This window comes from Rhopilema esculentum, chromosome 6, assembly GCF_057945365.1.
Source record: "Rhopilema esculentum isolate cy_ngs chromosome 6, ASM5794536v1, whole genome shotgun sequence".
Lineage (NCBI taxonomy): Eukaryota > Metazoa > Cnidaria > Scyphozoa > Rhizostomeae > Rhizostomatidae > Rhopilema > Rhopilema esculentum.
The window spans coordinates 11,666,653-11,683,293 of NC_142820.1; the positions used below are offsets into that span (position 1 = coordinate 11,666,653).

Below are 16,641 nucleotides of genomic sequence, written 5' to 3' on the forward strand. Positions count from 1 at the left end.
TCGAGAGTCTATTGAGCTGATTTTGGAGTGGATTCGTATTTGTATTAATGTTGTGGAATTCGAATTTTTTCGAAGATTACACGTTTTTTTATAAGAAAGTTGTGCTCGGTTCTTCAAAAAGTTAAGAAAGTTCATGGCTGGATTTTTGAAACCTAAGAAAGTTGAAAAATTTAGATATTCAAAGTTTCAAAGGAAATTGTGGTGTAAGAGTGAAATATTTCAACAATACAGTAATGTGCTGAACAGGAATGATTAGAAGTCTGTACTTTATTCAAAACTGTGTTTTATGAAGCATCTCGAAAAAATCCCGGTTGCAATTTCCTAGTAGGTATTTTAGAGGTCAACTAGAATTTTAGAGACGGTTTCCAGTTTCAACTATTTTTTATACAATGTCTTGAATCGTCTATCAACAAATAACATCCTGGAGCTATTATTACCGAGAGGGGGGCTGGGGGGGCTTTAGCCTCCACTTTTTGCAAAAAATGTCAAATATTATGTAAGTAACTACCAGTAAAGCCTCTTCATATGGTGTTAGCCCCCCTTTTTTAGACCCCCACTTTTCTCAACGCGCCGCGGTGACTGGACACCAGTTGCCAACCAATGGGTAAAGAATACATTTGCACCAACCATAGACAAAAGGCAAGAAAATGTTATTTTTGTTGACAATCTGGCCTGCACATGTTCCTTTGTCTACAATGTGATCGATTATTCTGGATGCATTGCGTCATTTTGAATTTCGCCCGGTTTATTTCTTCTTTCGCGAAGTGGTTCGATTGAAGTAAAACCGCTGGCCACCATTGTTAGCGAACAGTGGGCACAAATCGCACGACTCTGTTTAGGCCAACCAGCTCCAAAACGAATGATGTAAGGCAGAATGAAAGGAAGTTGAACATCTAGCACTGCTGCCGACAAGTTGGAAAGAAGCTTCAATAATGATGTGAAATTGGCGGTGAAGTTGTCAGATCATACTATGAAACGCTTTGTTCCTGAGAAATAGTTTAGTAACTTAGGCCAGAAGATCAGGGGCAGGGCATCTCATTACTTTACTTTGTTATGTTAGGTTGGAGTCGCATTTGGTATCTTTGCAGACTGCAGTTATGAATCAGAATTGGCATAGCAGTCCGTTTGAAAATGACCTCAAGAATCTTAATCAACCTTTTGGGAGGAGTATTGACCCTGGTATCGACAATGTTAACTTGAATTCCATGATTGGAGGTAAACTTTTTATAGTTATTCTATTCGATAACTAACAGATTGTTGGTTTTGGTTTTTACATTTATTTTCCCGCAAATTAAGGGCCTGAAATACTTTTTTAAATCGATGGAAAACTCTAGCTTTTTATTCATGTAGTGTAAACACGAAAACTAATCTACATTGATTCATAAAAACATGATTTAACTAATTTACAGGAATAAAAACTATTTTTGTTGAAAGAAAACAACTTTCCAGATCGGACTATCCCATTTTCCCATCATTTGTTAGTTAGCTGTTTTGATTTTAAGTGATTTGCTAACTTGTTCACGGTTTGTTGCCCTATGGACCTAGCCATATATGTAACTCGGTTGGGTCTGCTAGGCTGCGTATCAGTTAATTGCAACAATTTTTATGAAGTCTACATCCTAAACAAACACCTTACAATGAAATTTCACCATGAAGTATCCTTCAAAAACATCATTCTACTTGATGATGTCATAGTGCTCTTTCTAGGAATACTCTGCAGTATGATCCATCAGATATGCAGGTGCTAAAGCCTGGAATGACATTCCATTGAAGATCAAACAGTCTCCCTCAGTAATGATTTTCCGCCGCAAAATGAAACTAAATCTCTTCTCCACCAAGTACAATCCTGAATTTCTTGATAGGACAACTTTCTTTCACTTTGAACAATCAAATCAAGTAAAAATGTCACAAATTTAAAAATAGGTTTTCAAAATAGGGGGTGCTCTCTCCTTGATTAGTTTATCCATTGAGAGAGCTCCTCCTTAAGAAATTCCTCCCCATACACCATTCTATATAACTATGTTAATTGCATAGTATAACTGTAATTTATGTTAGTTTATTTTAGATGTATTTGTTGTCATTCATTTGAATTTTGTATGTTGTGGGATTTTAAAATTAAATAACTGAACTGGACTGAGCTAGATTTTACAAGATGCCATGCCATGCATCAGGGCTGTATAGTGAGTTTTCAGCTTTTATGCAATGCATGTAGAATAGGTGTATAGATTCCTTAGATTCACGCCCTAAATGATGGATAAAAACAGTTATAGGTGCAACTTGAAATATGAAATCTTCCGTATTTCACAGAAAGAAGATAACCTCAGAAGAGATGGCAAAACAACAAAACCAAATTCCTCTTTGACAATTATCCTTGTTTTTTCACACTGACAACAATGCTCATAGTTAAAGAATGCTATAAAGTTATATCTCTGTACATATTCATAATATGCCAACACATTAGGCATTAACTGGGATCATAAACATGCATGCACTGCTAAAATTGTGCAAAAGTGTAGTAAGCAAATCAGACCAACATATGTTGTATGGTTCACCTTATATTGTTTTTATTGTATTTTTCAGATTTCATGCAAAGTGAACAATATCCATATCATCTAAATTTGAATGACAGCTTAACAGAACTATCACCAGAAGAAACTGAACAGTTTCTTGAAGATGCATTCAGCTTTACCAGTTCAAAAAGCCCTCTGTCAGATGATCTCACAGAGTCAAGCTTGAGCATGGAGAGCTCCCCAGCCACACAGCACAGCGATGACTTACTCTGTATGTCATATTTGACACAAGATGTAAAACAAGAAGAGCTGTCACCTGCTACAAACTCTATGGAATTTAGAAATCCATTAGAAAATGCATCTTTGCCAGTCACTCTCAATGGGAGGCTAAGATTAGGGGATAGTGGCAGTGAGGTTGATTCTTTCCTTCATCAATCAAATATCACTGCAAACAATTCACCAGACTTATCTTCACTGCTAACTAAGTCAAGTGAAATTTCTCTTGCACAGTTGGATGATAGCATTTGTACAGCAACGAGTCCACTGAGTTACCATCAGGTCAACATGGTGGGTAGGCAAGTGCCAGAACCAACCATGAGGCCAATCAAAACGAAAAGCACTTCAAATGACCAGCAACCTGTTCAGCTTGTTAACCTCTTGCAAAATGGCCCAGAGGCAGAATCTCTTCCTTCAACAAATGTAGATACTCCAGCTAACCAGAAGAAGAGACCAAGCAAGCCAAGGAAACAGAAAGTAAATGATCAAAAGGTTCCTAAACAGACCAAGGTAGCCAAATCACAATCTGAGGAGTTGGAATCAAACTCTGTGGGCGTCAAAAATGAATCTTCTTCTCAGTCTGTATCCCAGGTTTGCCATTTTTCCTTGTAACTACAGAAACTGCATTTTCAACAGTTGTTAATTTTGAATAAAAAAACTTAGTGCAAAATTGAACAAGTTGTTTTTGTATATTTTCATTTTATAAATACAAAAGTTAGTTCATGCTACATTTTTGTCCCTTTGTGACAATAATCAAGATCTGTGACTTACTATAATTTGAGTATGTTCAGAGGCAATGTTTTTGCTTCACTTTGAGAAGGATATAGATTAATGGTCATCTACAAATGGATTTGTGTTGATTTACTTAATTATCTATGCATTTTTGTGTGACCCTTGTGACTACTTACCATACAGGTTGTCATGATCCCGCAAGTGGTGTTCACAGGACGAGATGCCTCTACTTCACAGCCTATTACAGCATACATAGCGACTTCATCAAAGCAAGTAATGACAACAGTCCCAATCAAAATTATGAGCTCAAATTCTATTGAAATGGAGAAGATTCCAATAACACCCATTGGCAAGAAGAATCTCAGTTCAAACCTTAAAAGAAAGAATGAAAAATGTGGGCGAAAAACCAACCACAATGAAGTTGAAAAAAGATACAGAGAAAGTATTACCACAAGCTTAGAGGATCTGAAAGAATTAGTTTTTGGCCATGACACCAAGGTTTGTACCCTTTTGAAGTATCTAAAACAAAGCTAAATTTTTCTTTTTTTGTCTTTTGTTTTGAGTTTTTATTGCTGCTTCTAAATAAATTCATAGTTACACTCTTTATGTAATAATTATTAAGTCATAAAGTCATAGTATACTTTTTATTAAATAAAGAAATTATATATAAAGTTTCGTTGCTTGTCTGTTGTTGTCTTTTTGGTATATTTGAGTTAATGTACAAATATATATATAAATATAAATATATTTTTGTAATTTTTTAAAAGGTGTTATTGATTGCTTGTCCTCCTTCTGTGACCTGCTTTTTTTCCTGCAAATGTTTGTTATTGTATTGATAATATTATTCATAAACTCCATAAATTTACACCTTTTATGGTAATCTTTTGTTTTGTTGTGTGACAGTGGCTTTGTTGCATGCTTTAGTTTAAGTTTAAGACCAACATGCTGGTAATAGCTATCTTTAATTACTTACTACAGTATTGTGCCTCAGAACTTGTAAAGTTTCTGCCCTTGATATTGTAAAATTCAGATTACAAAAGATAATTTTTCTTTCTATCTGCAACCCCTTCCAATTGCCTGGGAATAGATTAAACTTAATAAAAATTTTATTAAAGTTAAATTGGCAACCTTTCAAAAGCACATTATATCGCATTTCTCTAGATGTAACTTCTTGTACTACTTTCTAACTATAAAATTCAGTTTTTTACCACAGTTTATATTTTACAGCATTTTTCTTGTCATATTTTTTATCCATATTTTCTTATATTAGAGCACAAAAGCTGGGATATTAAGAAAGGCGATGGATCATATTAAATATTTGAGAAAGATCAACCAACGATTGAAACAGGAAAATATGAGATTGAAGATGGCCCAAAAACAAAGTAAGTTATTTAGAATATAAACAACAGATAACCAAAGTGAACAGTATTTGAACCCAGGACAAGATTTGTGACTGCCATAAAGGAGGAACTTGTGCAGTGCTTGTGGCATTATATCTTTTAATATTGTATCAATGACTCTGTCATTATTATTTAGAGTTGTACGAGAAGTAAGCTATCTTTGGAAGGGCAGATCTAGGGGGCACCCTACTAGTCAGTGTCTGACATCAATTTTTTGCCAAATTTTATTTAGGTTTATCATAGATAAGTTTGTTAATAGGTGTAGCATTCCATTGATTAGAAATTTATTTGCATTGCTGCCCTTGGGAGAAGAAGCAACCATCTTCACATATTTTTCTCTGTGCAGTTGAACTATCAGTTGCTTTTCTCTAAACAGCTTGTTGTGACCGGCAGAGTTGCATATTATGGACTCTTAGCAATGCATGATTTCTTATATAGCAATATTTGAATTTCTGTTTACAGCAAGCCTGGTAGACTTGGTTCAGAACCATAGCAATAACTCTCACATTCACCATAATATAATTGAAGACATTGATGCTGATGTCTGTTCTGAAGATGAAGATATCGACCTAATGGAGGAAGAACTGCAGTCCCATGATTCTGGCCAGTCCTCTGCTGCCACTTCACCATCTTCAGTTGAATCTGTTCAAGCCAATGGCACTTTCAGCATTTTGAATAAACAGCGCTTCTTTCTCAGCATGTTTATGTTTGCATTCATGTTTCTTGGCCCTGGCAAACTCTTGTTTGGAACCAAAGATGGTAAGTATTTATGGAATTTATTTGCTTTCTATGAAAGATTTTGTTATTCAGAACCACCTAGGGAGTGCCCCCTCCCAAATATTCAGAGCTATAATACCTCTTGATATGTGAGTTTAAAGGGACATGTTATTCAGTTAAGGGAGCCCCAAAGCTCTAGCATTGAAGGTAATTGCCCATCATGCATTGTAATAGATTAGTTTGATAAAATCCAATGAAATGTATTAGTTGCGTGTGATGTAAAACATTATCCAAAGACCAACAATATAATGAGCAAATAATAAATGTACCAAATATGTAAAGACTTGATGTTTTCAGTATGCACTTGTTATCAAGTGACTCGAAAAATCAATTTGTCAGTTTTTAGTAAGTTTTTCGAAGTATGTCTAATTCACAGAAGGACTAATGAACGCTATTTTTGACTCTGCTTTTTACTCCCTTCATTTTTTTCTGTATTCGCTTTTTCTTCTCTTCAGGACTTTCTTCTGATTATGATACTCCGCATACCGGGGGTAGAACAATCTTGTCAGTGAATAAGGACGCTGAGAACGATGGCTTCAAAGCCTACACTACGGTTATTGTCAATTCAATCTTGTATCTGCTGTTTTTTGCATGGCTTCTAATCAAGGGTGAACCACGCTATTCTCGTGATTCCAAAAATGTCGCCTCGTTCAAAGCTTACATGAATAAAGCAGATTCTGAGGCAACCAAAGTAAGTAATTTTGTCAATCCATTTTTACATTTGCGAAGCGACAAAGGAGCGAAGCATTTGTTCTGTGTCAAGGAATTTTATGATCAGCTGACAGCGCATGTATTCAGTAATTTACCGCTGATATTATGAGCCGCAAAGTCAGTTAAAGAGATATATGATAAACTTGGGTATGTGACGCAATTACATCAAAGAGATATCAGTGTCGTAAATATTTTAAATTTTGGTCGTTGATCAGCTTAATACTTTAGATATTGATCTTTTCAATCTTGCGTTGCTGAGGATGTAGTGAAGAAGAATTTAAAAACCGATTAATCTAAATACCTTAGCAGTTTGCTACTTCTTGTTTATTTGGTACCAGCAAGACGTTGCACTGTCACAGTGGTTTAGAAGTCGCTAGAAAATAATGCTTAAGAGATGGTCGTTTCTAAAATATCAAATAATATTTATTGTTGTTGTTGTTGGAATCAGCAATTGTTGTTGGTTTATAGGAACAAGAAACTGTGTTTTCCATAAAGATAAAAAATGGCACAAAAACGAATTTTAGAAAAAAGCTTCAGTTTTTCCATCTTCATTTGTCATTCAAATAAAATCAGCTCAAGAAGGCTCAAGGCCCTTGAAACGGGAAACCTTTAGGTTGGAATCGACTTTGTTTATTGTGTAATAGATAAATTTTGCTAGACTGAAAATCTCAATTCAACCGAGAAAAAGCTGTGGTAGCTTTTTACATCCAAAGTTCAAGCTTTGAAATTTTTGTGTTTTTTGTGAAATTTCAAAGATACTTTCTGTGCAATATGAATAAATTTGCTTATACGCCCTCAAATACAGTAGAACATAAAAAATGCCAACACAAGCCGTCTAAAGATCAGCCTAACTGGCAGATGATTAATTCTTAAATTTTATGAGCCTTTTTTGGTTTTGATACATTTTACTTTTCTTATCAGGTTTTGTCTTGATTTACTTAGGGAGATGTCGAGAGCGCAAGAAGTTGTGTTGAGCGCGGCTTGCAAGTGATTGGGCGTCCATGGTCGTCCTCAAAAATTGACGTCATCCCATCATTAATCTGGCATTTGGTTTGCCACGTGCTACATCAAACTGGTATTCTGTCTCTACTCAAGAACCTAGGTTGGTTGATTTTGCCACGAAGACTGTCAGCTGCGGAGGCGAAATCACGATATCGTAATTCTTGTTCGCTTGCATCACAGGCATATGGAAAGCTGCTTCAACTTGAATCGATTGGTAAGTTGTGGTCGAACTAGTGCTTCTTTCAATGCTTGATGATTTTTGATTGAATGATTTGTAGCGAATAATATGTTCATTCACATATTTATAAACTTAGTCCCAAATTGCTATGTGACGTCGACGGCAAAAGTGGAAGTAGGCTTAGAAGATCCTCAATGATTCCTAAAATGTGCTTAAAACCGTGCAGAAATAACCTTGCTTTTGATTTTAAGCATGTTTAGTCCCCCTCCCCCAAATAGCGTTTTGACCCCATCGATCCATGACGCCCCCTTTTCTTGTGGGATATTGTAGAAAAAAGGGGGAGTGGACTATGTTATATTGGTATAAAGCTCATAATTCGTCATTTAAAGTTATGAATTTCCATTTGATAGTCAAACTGTATCTGTGCCAAATAGTGTGATATTTGATGGTAATTTCCCGTTTAGGTTCTGGGTGCTGCAGCCAACCTTTGCTCATGACTACTAAATCACTCCAAAAACATCGCTTGTTTTGCATCCTTGTAGTTGTCAATTACGCGTTCACCAGTTTTAGGCTCCTCTCATTCTTGCAGGAAACCAAGGATGCAAATTAACATGCTTAAAGTTGGCCATTGCTGCAATAAACATGACAGAAAATGCAGATGAAGTAGTCTCCAGTGAACATGTCTTGAAGATATATCTGCATTCGGCAATTATGTTGAGGGTGAAGTTTGGAGTCTTCTCGAAACTTTTCATGGTAAGAATTCAATAAAATTGTAAACATACTAGACTAGCAACCGATCCTCAAATGTTAATGAACGAGCTGCTTATTCAGTTGGAGATATAACGATATCTCTTTATCATTTGGTGTTGTTAATTGTGTTAGTACAACATTGAATTTAAAACGTTTGAAGTTTTGGTATCTACACGCTGTTAGCTTGCATCTTCCTGTGCTAACAGCTCTTTGCTGACTAGCTAATTAACGCATATGCATGAATTATTTTGCAATCAACCTGTTCTAGCTTCTTTTTAGAAAGGAGATCCAAACCATTCGGTTTTCACTCTCCACTGTTCCGTCCTTTTCAATCGTGTGAGATTCAAACTGTTCGGTATGCTAAAACCAATTGCTCATTGAGCCCAAAAAACCCCTGTAGTTTTTTGGTATACTTGGCGTGCTTTTATCAAAGTATCGTCCTTTTTTCATAGCGCTACTTAATAAGTCGAGCCAACGCATTGCTGGCAGAACGAGCCGACGATGTCCCAGAATCTTTGGCTTGGGTCCTCCACCCTTTTGGTCATCAATATGTGTTGTCTGAGAAATGGTCACTGGAAGGATTTCATTTTGACCGGAGTTCTATGAAAGGTAAGGTTTAGCTTATTAGAGCCTGGTAAAGATTTTCCTTTATTTGAAAAATTCCACCTTTATTTTAGTTTGAGGATGTAAGTTATGAGGGCCTGGAACGAGAGTTATTGTTGTTGTGATAAGTGAGTGAGTGGGAAGAAGTGTGAGTTGAGGTGAAGATACAGGTTGGGTAGGTAGCTGATGAAGTTGTGAAGTTAAATAGTGAAATATCGAAAAGGAAGTGAAACTGAATCATCTTCTGTATATGTTTTCGTTCCTGCTTGTTTCGTTACCTTATAACGGGGATGTACAGAGCAAATCAATTCGCCTTTCACGGTACATGTGTCTTAATCACAACAGCAATTGATTAACAACGGCTGTATGGCTGTATTTCATCACAAGTAAAGAATTTGGAGAAAGTGCCTCTGTTGTCGTATTTTGCTCAAAATGTACTTATGTTGGTTATGACGTATCAATGTTTGAATGTTTGGCTCTCTTTAGACTGGCTGTTATGAGAAACACGTAAATCTTTCTTAATTGTTCATCGTCCCTGCCATTAATCCGCAGAATATTTGTAAGGTGTTTTTGCTTATAAAAGTATTTTCTTCTTTTGATATTGAAGTTAGTTTGATCTAAAATCACAAACAACAAAATTAATTGCTTTGTAAAGTGGGTTCGTTTGTGTATTTTCCAAATAATTCTGCTTTTAAAAGCTCTTAATAGGCCAAAAAACTTCAAAGACATACATCCCCTCTCGCGATACCTACAACTCATACACTCCGCATAAGACAATTTTCATTCGATAGCCGATTGAAATGCATCAAATTCTTTCACATTTTCCAATTTGCAAGGAAGCCTCTGAGAAAAATGAAATGGTAATATCTACAACATTTTTTCTAGAACCTTTAGAACACGTGAAACAAAGCTTTATTTTGACCCAAGTTGAAGCAGCTCTGGGGCAGATTGTAGCCCCTGCAAGTAATGAATTGGATATTCAAGCCACTGAGCGCTGCTTGTCTGTACTGAAACAGTGTGGCTCTGACAACGATGACACTGTGTCTTTCTGGCATGGTTTGCTGAGTGTTGTGTTCTATGTTGGTGTTGGGATGAAGGAAAAAGCTCGGGAATCTTGGGAGTCGCTGGATTGTTATGCCGAAGATAAAGCGTAAGTGTTGTCATATGCGTTCAGGCGCCAGCTATGGCTGCCTCACAGGGTTGCCAGATGCTTGGAATGGTTAGCGGCCAAATTTGGCCAGCCAAACAAAATATACAAAAAGCCGCATTTTTGCTAATTCCGTGGAATAAAAGTGTAATCAAAAGTGTAATCAAAAGTGGCTTTGTTTGTTACAAAAGTTCCCACTTGCTTTCAATTTCAATTTTCTGCTATCTTTTACTTTGTTTCTTGCTTCGTTTTTTTGCAATTTTAAGATTATTTATTTTAACAAAAAGTTTGAATATTGTCTGTGCTAAAGTTGCCGTTTTTCTTTGTATTTTTGTGGCTTCAACATGCCGCCAAAATTCGGCCAACTTTTGCTTTTTCGGCCAAATCAATTTTCGACGGCCAACAGCTTTGACAAACAGCCAGATTGGATGAATTTGGCCATCAAAACGGCCTAATGGCAACCCTGCTGCTTCAGTTTATCGCGAAGAACCAAAAACCATTTCTACACTATTCGACCCAACATATTAAGCATCATATCTATAAAACTAGCGAAATTTGAGTTTTTTAGCATTGTTAGGTGGGGGAAGAGGCGGTAGTGCATTAAATTTTTCAAGTAGCACGGTTAAGCTGTACTTTTTTTCCATTTCCCAGACAAAAATTTCCAAGTCTAAGTTGAAACTCTGAGTTTCATGCTTATTGCGATCATTAGGCATGCATTCTAAGTATGCATTCACATCTGATGTTGTGATACATCTGTATGTTTTAGGCAAGATAATCTCTTAAGTTTTTTTATGATAATTCGACATATTTTATCATTTATAATATTCTCTTTTAGGTCCAATGCCAGTGATTTGTACGACCTCGTGGATTGTTACTTTGACACCGTAAATGGGACGGCTGAGGAGGAGGTTGAAGCCAGGCTCTTGATTGTTGAAGAAAACATTCTTAAAAATTTCGCCTTTGATGAAGGCAGAAAGCAGCAAAGCAGCTTTTTCCAGGTGAGTTTTTGTTGTTGTTTTCGGCAATTTTTGTCTTTCCAAATGACGTCATGTTTCTGCCGACGAGCTTTGATTAATTCTATAAGATATGCTTACACGTATATCAAATTGAGGTATTACCGTACTTCCCGCCTTGGCAACATTAGGACTTGTAGATATATTTACTTTCAAATAACCCATAGATGAAGTCCATGTAAAAAATTGTCATCTCTTTGCTTTACATGTTATCACAACGTATGTATAGTCATTGTTTCTGTCTATGTATTTGTTGCATCTATAGCTCTTAGCAGCTGCCTGTGCAGATATGGCTTTGAGCGTCAGAATTGCTCGTTGGGAATACTCGCGTACCAAATCGATGACCGTCGATCAGCTGGAGAGATTTGAGCAAAACCTCAGTATTTTGAAGGCCCTTTCCTGCCTGTATGCTCCTTTGATTAATAAGGTACTCATCTATGTTTCATTTCGAACTTCAGTACACGATCGTACGATTTTTATTTTTTGATGCGTTTTCAAGAAATGATTCTTTATGAATACTCTTATCCAATCGAAGTCCTTTTTGGTGCGCCATCTTTAGGTTTTTATCACTCCATAAAACTTAAATCTCTTAATTGACACCTTTTAGGTCAAGTATTTCAATGAGGCAATGAGAGTCATGGCTGGTGTGAACCCGGTTGGACTCACAAAGGGTTTGCTACGAAACAGAAAACAAGATCAATCTGACCTCGCTCTTGGTATGTATAAGACATTTGTTACTGGAATATACAGATTTCCTTTCTATGAATACTATTCAGGGAATGATTTTTCAGCTGGGAATTATTTTTCAAATGCCCTTTTACTAAAGCCTGCCCCCTTGCCCCTTGGTCGTTCCGGCGTCCCTGTATATGAATATACTGTTGGTTACTCATAAAGTGTTAATGATATGATCCCGATAATTTTAGGTAGTTTATCTCCAAAAAATATTTTGTGGCGTTAGCAGTTCCCTCAGACCCCGAACTGAGCGGCCTTGAAAATATGTTGGTGAATTTTTGTTTACGTAATTCAATAACATTATGGTTCATATTTTCGAAGCTAAGAGTCCTATTTTTATTAAAAATTGGTCGTCTTTTAGGGAGCCCAGCATGTATTTTGAATTGCTATTGACACCTTAGGCCCCACCTTTGTTGCCCAGTCATTGCTTCACACAATCCGTTGGACAACCTGATCAAGTAGTGTACATTTTTTCTCATTTGCCTTTCTCTCATCTTCTCAGACACCAAGACGAGCATTCAGAATGAGGAATTCCAAAACACGAAAATCATGTTGTTTGTCATCAAGCATTTGCCTTCAATTGTCGCAAAATGTTATCCAACAAGCTGCATCGCGTATCTTCAACGTGTCGGCCTTATATTGGAGAAGTCAGGCCTAACAGAAATGACTGAAGATTGTAAAAAGGTTTTAGCAACCCTCAAAACATCATGAAGAGTGCACTTTTTTTAGAAAATATGACAAGACTTTCAAGTAAACCTTTTACCAACTTCGCTAGCACAGTTACAAGGAGACAGAATTTTACCAGTAGATATAAAAGCCTTTACATTCTTTGAAATTGATTATTGTAATTCCCTTTTGTAGAATCGGCCTGGTCAACTTTTGGTGACTTTTAATCTGATGGTCGGATAGTCCGTAGCGGATGACGAAGGTCCACTTCCTAAGCTAGTATACTGACAAGATAATTATGGGACATTTGCCCCCAGCCTTCTCCCACAATGCCTCTGTATCTTTCCTCTTGTTTTCAGTGTAGATACTGATATTTCAGACTCTCCACTCCGACATTAACTACCCTTTTTCCCATAACCTTTGTTTCCTCAAAATCTGGGGCTCACATTCCCCCACCCCTCTCTGTTGACATAGACTTTCTTTCATTTTTTGCAAATTTCGCACGCCAGAATCCATTACGGTTTATTAAAATTTATGTTAACAAGTCATCTACTGCACTTCTGCAATATTTTTTTAACACACGATATTATTTCAAGATCCGCCCGATAAAGTTCCTACGGCATTGAATAAACCCTAAAATCGCGGCCTTTCTCTTAAAACTGAGGTGTTAGATAGTTAAATGTAATAGATGTTAAATTAAGAATAGTATCATTTGTTGTTTATTTGTTATTATGAATAGCCGACTTAGGTACTACCAATTACATTTATATCTTATTCCTATTTAATACCTTTGCCTATTTCTCAGCTGAATTTTCTTGGGGACTGTATCACAATAGGTCTACCACTTATGAAGAATTATTACCTCAATGATGATTTTAACTGTGCAGAGGTTGGCATCGTTCACTTTCTTTAGCAACAGGAAGCGGTATTTTTATCAACAAACCATGTACAGAATACGTCTAAGAAGCATGAACAGTAGTTGGGCAGTGGCTGTCACAATCTTATCCTCGACTAAATGAGCGGTAGTGATTGTTTCTTGTGTGATCGAATATGTAAATTTCGAATCCTAAACGGGATCTTCGAAACTCTTCTAAGTATTTCATGATCGATGGCATAATCAGATGAAAATTGGAAAGAAATCGGTCACTGTTGAAATTAAAATCGTAAAATTTTTCAGAGCATCTCAGTTTAGATTTTTTGTCCTCTTAACGCTGAGCGTTAGTTTTTCCCTAACTTACTGTAACCAGTGAGAGGGTCGGCACTAGATCATAGTCAGCTAACGTACATGACGTCATACATCTTTGAAACCGAGGACTAAGTGAAATAAGACGGATGCTGCAAGCATAAGGTTGCCATAGTTTGTATGACGTCATTTACGTTAGCTGACTATGATCTAGTGCTGACCCAGTGAGAGCTAGCCTGAGTCCCAGACCCCTGGGGCGCAGTCTAGTCAGTGCATGAGCTTCAGAACCTTGCTTATTTTGCAAGAGCACCAGTTGTTGTCAAATGCGTGTCAAAATTTTCGCAGTATAGTCTGGGCTGTTAGAACATGAATCGTGCAAATTGTGATACCAGCATGGAAATGGGTACACTGGGTTAATTTCACACGCTGATGACGATGCCGAACAGACCCAAGCCGAAAAATGCCCCCAAGTGCTATTTTTAGACTGGGGTACTTGGCCCCAGTCCTTGAAATGGGCCAATCTCCATGTCTTTACTGATTTATGAAAAAAGTGGGAAAGGAAAGATTTAGGTGCATTATCATATATTAAAATATATTAAGAGAAAAGGAAATGAAAAATTGCCCCTTTATGCTATTTTTAGAATATGAAATTGGTGCCCATGTCTCTATTTAAGCATTTTTCTCTAAATAATTACTCTCTTTTATATGAATATGAAATGTAGCTTTCTCCATTCTTTCAACAAACTGAGAAGTAATACGAAAAGATGTAATTGACAATCTTACCCCTTGATGCTATTTTTAGAATGGGGTACTGGAACCCAGTTCTCGAAATTGGGTTTTACCTTCATAGTCTAGGCTCTAAGCACAGTATTTGACATGAATTGTGCAAACTGTGGTACCAGCATGAAAATGAGTACACTGGGGCAATTTGACACGTTGATAATGATGCTGAACAGACACAAGCTGAGAGTAATTATTTAGAGAAAAATGCTTAAATAGAGACATGGGCACCAATTTCATATTCTAAAAATAGCATAAAGGGGCAGTTTTTCATTTCCTTTTCTCTTAATATATTTTGATATATGATAATGCACCTAAATCTTTCCTTTCCCACTTTTTTCATAAATCAGTAAAGACATGGAGATTGGCCCATTTCAAGGACTGGGGCCAAGTACCCCAGTCTAAAAATAGCACTTGGGGCATTTTTCGGCTTGGGACTGTTCGGCATCGTCATCAGCGTGTGAAATTACCCCAGTGTACCCATTTTCATGCTGGTATCACAATTTGCACAATTCAAGTCAAATACTGTGCTAAGAGCCCAGACTAGTAGTTTTAGTTGCTCGTTGTCCGGACATCACTCCTTGTAATTAGCTTCTCCTTGAAATCTCCTCCTTCCAACATACGCCCCCTTGTAGTTAATACTTCTTTCTGATTAACCTCGCCTCTAACATACACCTCCAAGTAAACGCCTCGTTCTAATGAGCGCCTTTCGAATTTAATGGAAACCAGATTCTGCTCTTTAAACCTTACTCCCTGAAAATTTTATTTTCAGAAGAAAGATCTTTTAATGTTATACCAATGAGGTTATACCGACAGGGCTCCACGTCACAAGTAAATGATTTTTATGTACTAACTAGCTAATGTGCCTATTTCATATATTTTTAGTCATGAGTCCTTTGATCAGTTGAACCTGAAAAAATGTCCAATTTTGGATCTTTTTGTTGGGTTTCTCGTGTAAATAGGCAAAACGATTTCCAAACTGAGACAAACGGACGGAAGATGGCCTGGAAGCTTTTTAAAACATATTTAATTTCCTCTTTGCTTAACAGCTTATCCAGGTTGCCAGAGCCACTAAAATTCGAGCGCCTAAACAGAAAGTCAAGCGGAGAAGCGGGGGAGCTTATGCTTCTCAGATCGATAGATGCTCCTCTGTTCCTATCTTCTATTTTCTCGCTCGAAATTAACTGCTAAGGAAAGCTGAGGTTACATGCATTGTTTCCGAGAAATAGTAGTGCTGAATAGCAGTACCTTAAATTTTGTAAAATGGCTTAAAGGAGCAGTGCCCTATTCGGTTTTATTTCTCCAACTGCACACCATGTTGGTGAGGTGCGCCAGTGAACACCAAATTTTGTTTTGGCGGCCATAAATTTGGCAAAAGTATGGGTTGATTTCGTTCACTTGTCTTTCTATTTTAGTTGTGAAATCTGGTGAATCGACTCACATTGTAATTAAATTTGTTAATTCAGGCCGATATTGGAAATATAAGCCAACATTCTAAACCTCCTGGAACTCGTAGTCGCGTTGCTTGGTGTGGTGCTTTCTGTCTCATCCAAATCACTTATCAAAATTCCACAAAATAGTAATTTGTCTGTTTTGGAATGAATTTAGCGACCACTTTTAGCAATTCCCAGTATTATATTCCAAATCTTAATGTACAATAAAGAGATTAACTAACCTTGTATTTTCTTGCTTTACTGGGCCAGCTGTGAAATGCGTAAGCCTAAAGCCCTGGTCAAAAGAATCCAACATATCACCCAACATTTCATTAAAGTCGACCAATCAATTAAAATCAAATTCCAGTCGACTAATCAAATATGAAAAATCGCACTTTTCTACCCATTCACTTTTCTTTCTTTCTACCCATTCACTTAAACGTGCAAAAGAAAATTCTAGAATATGGAATTAAAACTAGGCTATATCATTTAATCACCTTTTTGGTTATGGTTTATTTTTATATTCGTCAATGCGATGCATCTTTCCCTTGTTTACTTTAGGCCATAAAAGTCCTTTAGGGTAGATTATCGCGAAAAGAAACAATATTTTTCCTTCATCAAGAAAGATATTTTTTATTTTATATAAAATATCTGTCCTACTTAAATTTAAGTCGACTAATCAAATATGAAAAATCGCACTTTTCTTTCTAAACGAGCAACACAAAGCTAGACTATGGAATTTAAGAAT

The 16,641-nt window shown here is 36.7% G+C and overlaps 1 protein-coding gene across 1 annotated transcript; it reads left to right on the top strand.

Annotated features, from left to right (window-relative positions):
* Nucleotides 1–782: 782 nt before the first annotated feature.
* On the top strand, nucleotides 783–13,271 carry LOC135686122 (sterol regulatory element-binding protein 2). Its single transcript, XM_065202295.2, has 14 exons — nucleotides 783–1,215; nucleotides 2,581–3,377; nucleotides 3,702–4,016; nucleotides 4,789–4,900; nucleotides 5,381–5,677; nucleotides 6,151–6,386; nucleotides 7,349–7,622; nucleotides 8,176–8,339; nucleotides 8,789–8,945; nucleotides 9,825–10,089; nucleotides 10,922–11,084; nucleotides 11,365–11,526; nucleotides 11,707–11,815; nucleotides 12,334–13,271. The coding sequence occupies exons 1-14, from the start codon at nucleotides 1,098–1,100 to the stop codon at nucleotides 12,540–12,542; spliced, it is 3,378 nt and encodes a 1,125-aa protein (XP_065058367.2). The 5' UTR covers nucleotides 783–1,097; the 3' UTR covers nucleotides 12,543–13,271.
* Nucleotides 13,272–16,641: the final 3,370 nt, after the last annotated feature.

Bases quoted from the DNA above. Each gene is read 5' to 3' on its own strand.
- LOC135686122 (XM_065202295.2), top strand. From the start codon at position 1,098: ATGAATCAGAATTGGCATAGCAGTCCGTTTGAAAATGACCTCAAGAAT. The intron at 10,090-10,921 runs GTAAGTGTTGTC...ATTCTCTTTTAG, and splicing joins TGTTATGCCGAAGATAAAGC to GTCCAATGCCAGTGATTTGT. The intron at 11,816-12,333 runs GTATGTATAAGA...TCATCTTCTCAG, and splicing joins TCAATCTGACCTCGCTCTTG to ACACCAAGACGAGCATTCAG.